The 8882-nt window shown below is 46.2% G+C and overlaps 1 protein-coding gene across 7 annotated transcripts in view; it reads left to right on the forward strand.

Moving 5' to 3' along the window:
* Positions 1-8551, forward strand: part of MORC2 (MORC family CW-type zinc finger 2) — a 52236-nt gene extending 43685 nt beyond the window's left edge. For 4 of the 7 annotated variants that reach the window (XM_053994299.1, XM_053994300.1, XM_053994304.1 and 1 more), the window contains 10 exons: positions 1856-1988; positions 2335-2409; positions 2522-2896; positions 3337-3477; positions 3571-3625; positions 4400-4541; positions 4867-5058; positions 5153-5246; positions 6596-6784; positions 7640-8551. In XM_053994299.1, coding sequence (XP_053850274.1) covers positions 1856-1988; positions 2335-2409; positions 2522-2896; positions 3337-3477; positions 3571-3625; positions 4400-4541; positions 4867-5058; positions 5153-5246; positions 6596-6784; positions 7640-7708 — 1465 coding nt within the window. In that variant the 3' untranslated portion in view covers positions 7709-8551. Of the gene's footprint in view, positions 1-1855; positions 1989-2334; positions 2410-2521; positions 2897-3336; positions 3478-3570; positions 3626-4399; positions 4542-4866; positions 5059-5152; positions 5270-5335; positions 5426-6595; positions 6785-7639 lie in introns of those variants that run through there. The other 3 variants (XM_053994302.1, XM_053994301.1, XM_053994303.1) reach the window with 3 other exon arrangements.
* Positions 8552-8882: the final 331 nt, after the last annotated feature.

The raw sequence follows: 8882 nt of genomic DNA on the forward strand, positions 1-8882 counted from the left end.
TGTTCGTTGTTGTGATGCTCTTCAGTAGCCCGACTCTTGGGTATGTGTGCATCCACGTGTCGGATCTTCACGGTCAGCTTCTCTACTCGGGTGGCAATGTCCTGCCAGATCTCGGCGGCCCAGATAGGTTTCCCTCTGCGCTGCCAGTTGGCCTTTTTCCAGCGACTCAGCCATCCCCACAGAGCATTAGCTACCATCCATGAGTCGGTGTAGAGATAGAGCCTCGGCCACTTCTCTTGCTCAGCAATATCCAAAGCCAGCTGGACAGCTTTAAGCTCTGCAAGCTGACTCGATCCACCTTGTCCTTCAGTAGCTTGTGCAACTTGTCGTGTGGGGCTCCACACTGCAGCTTTCCATTTCCGACTAGTGCCTATGATTCGGCAGGAACCATCCGTAAAAAGGGCATATTGTCTTTCAGTTTCCAGTAGCTCATTATATGGTGGGGCCTCTTCAGCACGTGCCACTTGCTCCTCTTCTTCAGAAGACAATCCAAAAGTCTCCCCCTCAGGCCAGTTTGTTGTAATTTCCAGAATCCCAGGGCGATTCGGATTTCCAATACGGGCGCGCTGAGTGATGAGGGCAATCCATTTACTCCATGTGGTGTCTGTGGCATGATGTGTGGAAGGAACCTTTCCTTTAAACATCCACCCCAGCACTGGTAGCCGGGGTGCCAGAAGCAGCTGCGTTTCGGTGCCAATTACTTCTGAGGCAGCTTGAACTCCTTCATAGGCAGCCAAGATTTCCTTCTCTGTGGGAGTGTAGTTTGCTTCAGAGCCTTTGTAGCTCCGGCTCCAGAATCCCAGTGGTCGACCCCGAGTCTCCCCAGGCACTTTCTGCCAAAGGCTCCAGGACAAACCATTGTTCCCGGCTGCAGAGTAGAGCACGTTCTTTACCTCTGGTCCTGTCCTGTCCCCAGCTTCTTGGAGCTTTGAGTGTTCTTTAGTGAGAGCAGGGTTCGCCCTTTACTAGTAAGACTCACATCTGCAGGTTACCAGCTTAGTTCTAGTGCAGAGTGAGATCTGCTGCATCTCTTGTGTTGTAAAAGGGCTATCTGCTGCTTTCCTGGCTCAAATCATTCTTCCATGACTTTACCTCAGCAGTGCTGATTGTTGTCTGTCTTTCCATGACTCTGTGTGGTGATAGGAGATGAGCCTGGGCTCAGTCCCCTCTTCCTCCTCTGGCAATGCTCCTGAGGGCCAGCTGCTCATCCAGCACTTCAAAAGGGATGCCAGTCCATTTGAGAGAGTACTTCCTATCTCTGTTTTCCTTCTCTCTGAAGGACTCTTACAGGATTCTGCACCTGAGAGGACCTGGGAGAGTAGGATGCTCACCACTGTTATAGGCCATAGGCTGAACAGCTACAGGAAAGCAAAGGACAAGGCAAATAGCTACAGGATATTGCAAAGGACACTGTCTGGCCTTGAATGGCAAGGCAGAAGGCATCTGAGACTGGAAGGCTTGTGGTAACGTCTTAGTCATGGGTTTCTGGTACTGTGAAGGGAAAGAAGTCTGTAGAAAGAAGAACTGATATGAAGAAATAAGCTGATAGGAAGGAAAATTGCTGAAAAAGTCTGGAGTACAGATGCAGTACAGAAGCTGTCACAACTGTCACAGTTCCTGGGCCCTGAATTGGTGATTCCCAGCATAAATGCCTTTTTATTAGCAACTATGCTTTTGATCCTTAATTCATATCTGTTTTCCAAGATGAAAACCACTGCTTTTGAGATTGTGGCTACTGCAGAAAGGCAAGTGGCTTTCCTGCTGCATTTGGAATGGGATGTTGGGATAATCCTGCATGAGATTATACAGGTTCTGCTGTCCTTCCTGAGGTTGTCTTGCATTCCCTCCATGCTAGATGTGAGGCTGCAGAGCAGAAGCAGAAGTTACCACTGGGAACTCTAAAAAAAGACTTGAAATCAAATGAGGAAAAGCAGAAACAACTGACAGAGAAAATACGCCAGCAGCAGAAAAAGCTGGAAGCTCTGCAGGTGAGTCTGGAGGTCTCCAGCTAAGCAGAGCAGGTGTGATGGATTTCCTTGTGCAAAGGGCTGCTGCTGAGTCTGAAACCACCTATGCTCCTTCATGGGACTGGGGCTGTTCTAATAACAGAAATGGACTATCTCAGCTTGCATTTAATTTTCTGTTGGGAAAATGGAAATGGACAGCTGAAGGGATGTCTCTTGAAGGACACAAAACACACCATTTAATTGTTGGTTTTAGCCTGGAAAACTGCTGGGATGGGTTCAGGCAGCCCCTGGTAGCTTGTAAACATTAACTTTCTGATTTTTTTTTGTTTGTTTTTGTTTTGTTTTGTTTTGTTTTGTTTTTTGGTAGAAAACCACTCCAATTCTATCTCAGGCTGACTTAAAGAAACTGCCTCTGGAAGTGACCACACGGCCTTCAAGGGAGGTAAATGGGATTCTGCTGTAGGCTTTTTACTCTTTTGTGCTTCCTTAGCTGTTCTGAACAGCAGTTCCCCACTCTTCTACCCTTCCTCTCTCTCTACACTCCTTTGTTTCAGCACACCCGAACTCAGCGCCCACGATCTCCTCCTTTGCCTAGTGTAATCAAGAATGCTCCCAGCAGGCCACCAGGATCTTCACCTCCTCACAAATCCTGCACTCAGCTGAAAAAGAGCTCTTCAGATCGTCCAAATACCAGCTCCCCCAAGCTAGCCAGCATGCTTTTTGAGGAGGAGGCCAGCACTTCCAGGACACACCATCACACTGTGACAGCTGGGAAGTCTAACAGCACTTTAAAAACTCTTGCTAAACCAGGTACAAGCATGAAGTCACCCTCTGGCCTGCAGAGCCCCAAAAGCTCACGTGAGACACCCAATCCAAAAGTAGCCAAGGTGCCAACAGTAAGGAAATCTGCCTCTGGCAGATGTTTACAGGTAAGAGTCAATGGGATGAAACCCTCAACTCCTCACCCACTGTCCTGTAAGCCTGTCTGTTCTGTCTTGTGATATGTGCACTGTGGGCACTGCTCAGGACAAGAGAAATTCTACTTTACTCTTTGGTTAGGGTGCCATTTACACCCAAGAGAAGTCTGGTCTCATCTCTTTCCTGTTAGACCAGATTGTTTCCCCAGGGGAAAAAAAGTGTGTGGAGTGGTGGAGTGAGTGTTTGCATGATGATGTAGTACCTCTAAAACCTTCCAGAAAAGCTCAATAACTACCAAATTAAATACTGGGTGTTGGGTGGGTTTTTTTGTTTTTGTTATTTTGTTTTGTTTTGGTTTTTTTGGTTTGTTTTTTTTTTTAACTTGGCTGCAAGAAGGTTTTGTTTGGAAGCAGGCTGGAATTAATAGCTAGAGCTTGTTTGCTTCCTTCAGGCCTCCAACACTCGAAAGAGGGCCTTGAACATTCCAGAGGATGGGTCTGAGGAGGAGGGTGAGCCCAAAAAGGAGAGGACAAAACGAGGAAAATTTTTGGCAGTGAAAGAAGAGAAGGATTCCAGTGAGGTGGTGGTGGAGGTAAGAGTGTGCTGGTTTCCCCAGCAGAAGGTATTTGTCAGGTGTTTATCATCTTGATGGGAGGCAACTAATGTGAGCTCTCTCTGCTCCCAGCTCACAGACAGTGCTGGAGAGGAAGAGTTGTTGGAACTGAAAAAAGCACAGAAAGGTGAGAAACGGGTCCTTGGGCTGCCACCAGTATCTGACATAGAAGAGAACTGTTGTACCAGCTAAACGTGTGATTTCATGAATGAGATTTTTAAATAAAAAATACTGTAAATTTGAATTACAAACCCCAAGATTACTCTAACTTGCATGAAACATTTTGGCTGAGAACCATTTGATTAGACCAGTGGCAACTGTGGCGTGGAAAGGTTTGTGATCAATGGTTGTATCATGTTGTCAGGGATGGGGCTGGGCTGCAGGGTGTAGCTGATGGCATGTTTACCCATCCTGAGTGGATCATGCAGCCATGCCAGCTGGAAAATGTTCAGGACTGTATCCAGATCTGCTGCACTCCTGTGAAAGAAGAAGGACTGGGAGACCTCAGGAAAGGTGATAGCTGGGGTGGTAGTGCACAATCTGCCAGAGCAGGGCATCTTTTCAGCATGCTTCCAGAGAGCTGTCTGGAAAGTGGCCCACTAGGAACATGTGGCAAATTGTCCTAGAGCCCATCATAAGACTGTAAAGCCAACGTCAAACAGCTTGGAGTACAAGAGAAACCTTCTGTCTGGAATTGCCAGCTCATTTCCATGCATCTTCATGTTTCTCAGCAGGAGCTGACCTGTGTGCCCATTGTGTTTTGATAGTGTCTGTACTGTTTGAGGGCACTGTCACAGGTTCAGGTGTGCTCCCTGCTGAGGTGCCTGAATCTCTAGAGCTCCTGTAGAATGTGCTTTTCAGCAGCTGAATGTTTACAAACACCTTTGCTTCCCCCTCACAGATAAGGGGCTGCATGTGGAAGTGCGTGTGAACAAGGAATGGTTCACAGGCCGTGTCACGGCTGTGGAAAGGGTCAGGCATGTAATCCGGTGGAAGGTGAAGTTTGATTATGTCCCTACAGACACCACACCAAGGGATCGCTGGTAACTATCTCGAGCTACTGGATTTTGGAGGCCTGGGGTTTTTTTGGGAGGAAGGGCCTGTTTTATTGCCATAGATGCTGAAGACAAATATGCTGCTATCATGTCAGGAAACATGTGAGATCAGGATTGTCCATGGCTTCATAAGGAATGGGCATGACAGATTCCATCAGTCTGTCACTCTGATGCCTGCCCTGGAGGCAGCTGATGTGTGTCTAGAGGTCTGTGTGACACTTGGGTACAGGTTCTGATGAAACTATTAACCGTGTTTCAGGTATGTCCAATGTAAAAAAAAGATTCCTGACATTCCCTTAATACTTTTTCTCAGGGTAGAGAAGGGCAGTGAGGATGTAAGGCTTATGAAGCCTCCCTCTCCTGAATACCAGGCTCCAGACACACAGCAGGAAGAGGAGGTGGTCATGGCTGAACCTTCTACCTCGGATTGCGTCAGAATCGAGCCTGACACCACTGGTCCCAGCAGCAGCCAAGAAACAGTTGACTTGCTAGTCCAGATCCTTCGGTGGGTTCACCGCAGATCCTGTGAGCTCTTCAGTCTGGTTGCTTCAGTCCGTTAAACTCTCAACTCTGGCTTTGTATTTTGTTTTCCTGCACAGAAATTGTTTGCGATACTTCTTGCCTCCAAGTTTTCCAATCTCCAAGAATGAGCTGAGTTCCATGAACTCAGAAGGGTTGTTGGCATTTCCCTTGGTGAGTTCAGTACTTCTAGAAAAGTAAGTTTAAGTGTTTTCCCCACAAATATTCCATTCTTACGGCAAATGTGCGTCTTGCTAATGCAGGAGTGCACTCTTGAAAAGATACATTGGATCCTTGGCAGACTAACATAGCTGAGGAAGAGAATGAGAGCTCTGAGAGATGCCTTGATTCTTGTAAGAGTTGTCTGAGGATTTTTCTAATTACCATGCATGTGTGTGGGAATGCTGTTGGCTGCTACTATCTTAAATTCTTAACCATTGTTGTTAAACTTCTAAAAAAGAGAGACCAGGTTACAGGTTTGTAGGAGCAGGAGGTAGACGTATCTGTTTGTTTTGCTCCCAGCCTTATAACTTACCTAGAGACAATCTTAAAAATTATAAATAACAAATAATTGTCCCCAGATTTACAGAATATTCTGAGTTGAAAGGAAGCCACAAGGATCATTGAGTCCAACTCTTAGGTAAATGGCCCATACAGGCCATTTATAGGCCATTTACTTTAGTGTGAGAGGACATGGAAGCCAGCCCCTTCCCACTTCCCCAGGAGAGCAGGTTGACTGCCAGTAAGTCAGCTGTACACCTTAAGACTTTTGACCTCTGTTTATTTGAGCACAGGACAGGTGGGACTGAGCTTCCACCAGCAGCCTGGTACTGGGAGGACCAGTGCTGGCTGGAATGCAGGGCAAGGGAACTGGCCTCTCTTACTTTTTCCTTCTCCAACATACCACCAAGAGAGACCTTTCCAAAGAGGCACATGTAAAAAGCCACCTGCAGATGACCACATGACCAAAGCCAGTTCTGTTTTGCACTCCCAGACTCGCAGTGTGTGTATTGGCGGTCTCTCTCTTGCCTCCTCCCCTTCTGTTAACTCAGGCATCTGCTGGCATTTGCTGGAGTTACCATTCCTGCTTCTTCCATAGGACACCTTGGTTGTGTCTGGGGTTTTTGGTGAGTGTAGCTGTCCCTACCTTGCAGTGAGAGGCTATGTTGTCTGGGTGATCTCTAGCAAGGATACTCACAGTTTACAGGGGATGTCAGGCCTGCAGCATACCTGTGGGTTCATGCTTTTTAAAGTACACTGCACCCTTAATCTAAATTCAAGCAGCTTTGGGGGCAGTTCTGGTATTGGAAGAATGTGAAAAGCTGTGTGAATTCTGTGCTGGCTGGTGTAGGCAAATCAGATGTAAATACGAGTGTGGGCAGTGTGTGCAGGGGCACACTGCAGGGAAGATTTGATCATGGGGGTCAGGAGTTTGGATCTTCTACAGCCTGTGAGTGCTCATGTTTTTGTGATGCTTGATGCTTTCTCTTAATGTGACATCTGTTGTGTTTTGTCTACTACAGAAAGAATATTTTAAGCAGTATGAGGTGGGTCTGCAGAACCTGTGCAATTCATATCAGACACGTGCCGATGCCCGGGCCAAAGCCTGTGAGGAAAACCTCCGGAACTTAGAAAGGAAGCTGAGGGAAACAGAGGAGAAACTGCAGAAGTTGAGGACTAATATCATGGCCCTTCTGCAGAAAGTGCAGGAGGTGGGTGAGGAGTAGCAGCAAACCATGAGCTGTCTCAGAGTAGCCACCTGGCTCATCCCCTTCAGGCATTACAAGTGTTTCAGTCAAGCATCTCACTGAGCTCCAGCTTCCTCAGTTAGGAACAGCTTAAGGTGTCACTGCCCACTCTTGGGATCCAGGTCCTGGGAGTCTGATGTGGGTTAATTCTCACAAAATGATTTCTCACGGTGTGTATGTAATGCACAGGTTCTGTTTGTTCTCTGCTGTGAGGCTGTTTGAGAATTTCCCCAAGCATAGGCAGTGTTCATCAGGGAATTTTTGCCACATTCTTGGGCAGATTCTGAACTCCACATACAGAAATGCAAATCTTTAAACAAACAATATAAAAAAGTATTGTGGTGAAATTGATATATTAGTTATACTATGAAATTAAAATATATAAAATATATAATTAAAGCATTTAAATAAACTAACTTTAAACTAAAAAACTACTTTAATAAAATCAGGATCAACCTGGAAAGGCTACTGAAAGCATTTGGAAGCAGTTTCTCCCTGTTAGGAAAATGTGTTAAATCTAAAAGAACCCCAACCAAACCTGCCTCGACCAAAATCAGTACAGTAAATCCATCACTTGAGTGAATTGTTTGAGCATAAGGTGCTCTGATGGGTTTCCTGTGTTGTCTTTCAGATGCTGACAGGGAAAGCCAGGGGTGCTGTCACTGCAGCTGTTAGCAATTGGAGGGTGCTGGAGGTTGGGGCATAGAGGTTGAGTAGGCCAGATGTAACAGAAGGTGCTAAGCTGCTCTGACTCCTCTTTTCTTGCGCTGTTCCTCAATATTCACTTCTCACTGGTATTCCTTGTTGCTTTGGTTTCAGGACATTGATATTAATACAGATGATGAACTGGATGCATATATTGAGGACTTGATCATGAAAGGAGACTGAGGAGCTCCAGTACAAGTCCTGGAGAAGTGCAGAAGAGCTGGCTGCTGCAAAGGGAGATGTGGATCTCTGTGCAGGTGGACTGGGGCAGCTGATGAGGAGAGAGTTTTTTAGACAGTGTTCATGTTGGTGTACAACTTGTTCCTTTGACTGTACATGAGAAGCATTTGTGCTGTTGGCAGGAAAATTTATAACTTTGTAGTTCTCCAAAACTCTTCTTTTTGTTTATAAATATTTATTTTTAAAAGAAATGGGAACTGTGCCTGATACAATGGGTGTTTTTAGTGATGTAGAAGTGTGAGTACCCCTTTTGCAACTCAAGTATATTCATATGCTAAACCTGGGAGCTCGGACCACCCTGCTTAGCTTACTGGTTCTCCAGCAAGAACCTGGCAGCAATTAAAAAAATAAGCCTTGAGTTGTGGCAGAGGGGGTCAGGATTTTTTTGTGGAAGATACTGAACTTGAGGTAGAGAAAGCCAAGCCATGAATTGGAGCTATAGAAGATGTCCTTGTATGAGTGTGAGTAGAGGGGATGGAACCTTGGTGGAACTCGGAAATTTGGCACTGGCACCTGCAGTGAGCTTCCTGAACAGGAGGTTGCTGCAAGTGGGTGAAACTGTCTCCATGGTAATAGCTAAGAGGCTGAGGGTCCTTCTAGAAGAGGATCAACTTCTGGACTGCTCACAGTGGGCTGTGAGCATCAGAGGAATAATGCTGGCATTCGAGTTTTCTGCTTGCAGTCACTTTATCACTCAGTTCTGCTGCTGTTTCTTTGAGACATAATTACAGCATCAGAAGAACTCTTCGTCCACCTGGCAATAAAGTGACCCCTGTTCTATTGTCACTCCCTCAGTGTTGCTTTCTTCAATTTGCTCTACCAGGTAATTTTATTATTAGAGACTTCTAATTATTAGAGAGAGGATATTTGGAGCCTTTGGAGCCCTACACCGCTGATTGGCATCTGGCCCTGTGCCTGCAGCAAGGAAGACATCTGTCCCTTATCCTTCAGCTGCAGCCAGCTCCTGGTAAGCCACTTGTGGCCAAGGGGACTCAGTCAGAGTTTGTCAGCTGGCCAGCAGCTTCTCAGGCCTGATTGAGGACAAAGTGTCTGTGGACACATGTTCAGAAACTGGAGTCCCCTGCAAGCCAGATGGTTGTAAATACCGTGTAAAGCA

This window comes from Vidua macroura, chromosome 18 (genome assembly GCF_024509145.1).
Source record: "Vidua macroura isolate BioBank_ID:100142 chromosome 18, ASM2450914v1, whole genome shotgun sequence".
NCBI lineage: Eukaryota > Metazoa > Chordata > Aves > Passeriformes > Viduidae > Vidua > Vidua macroura.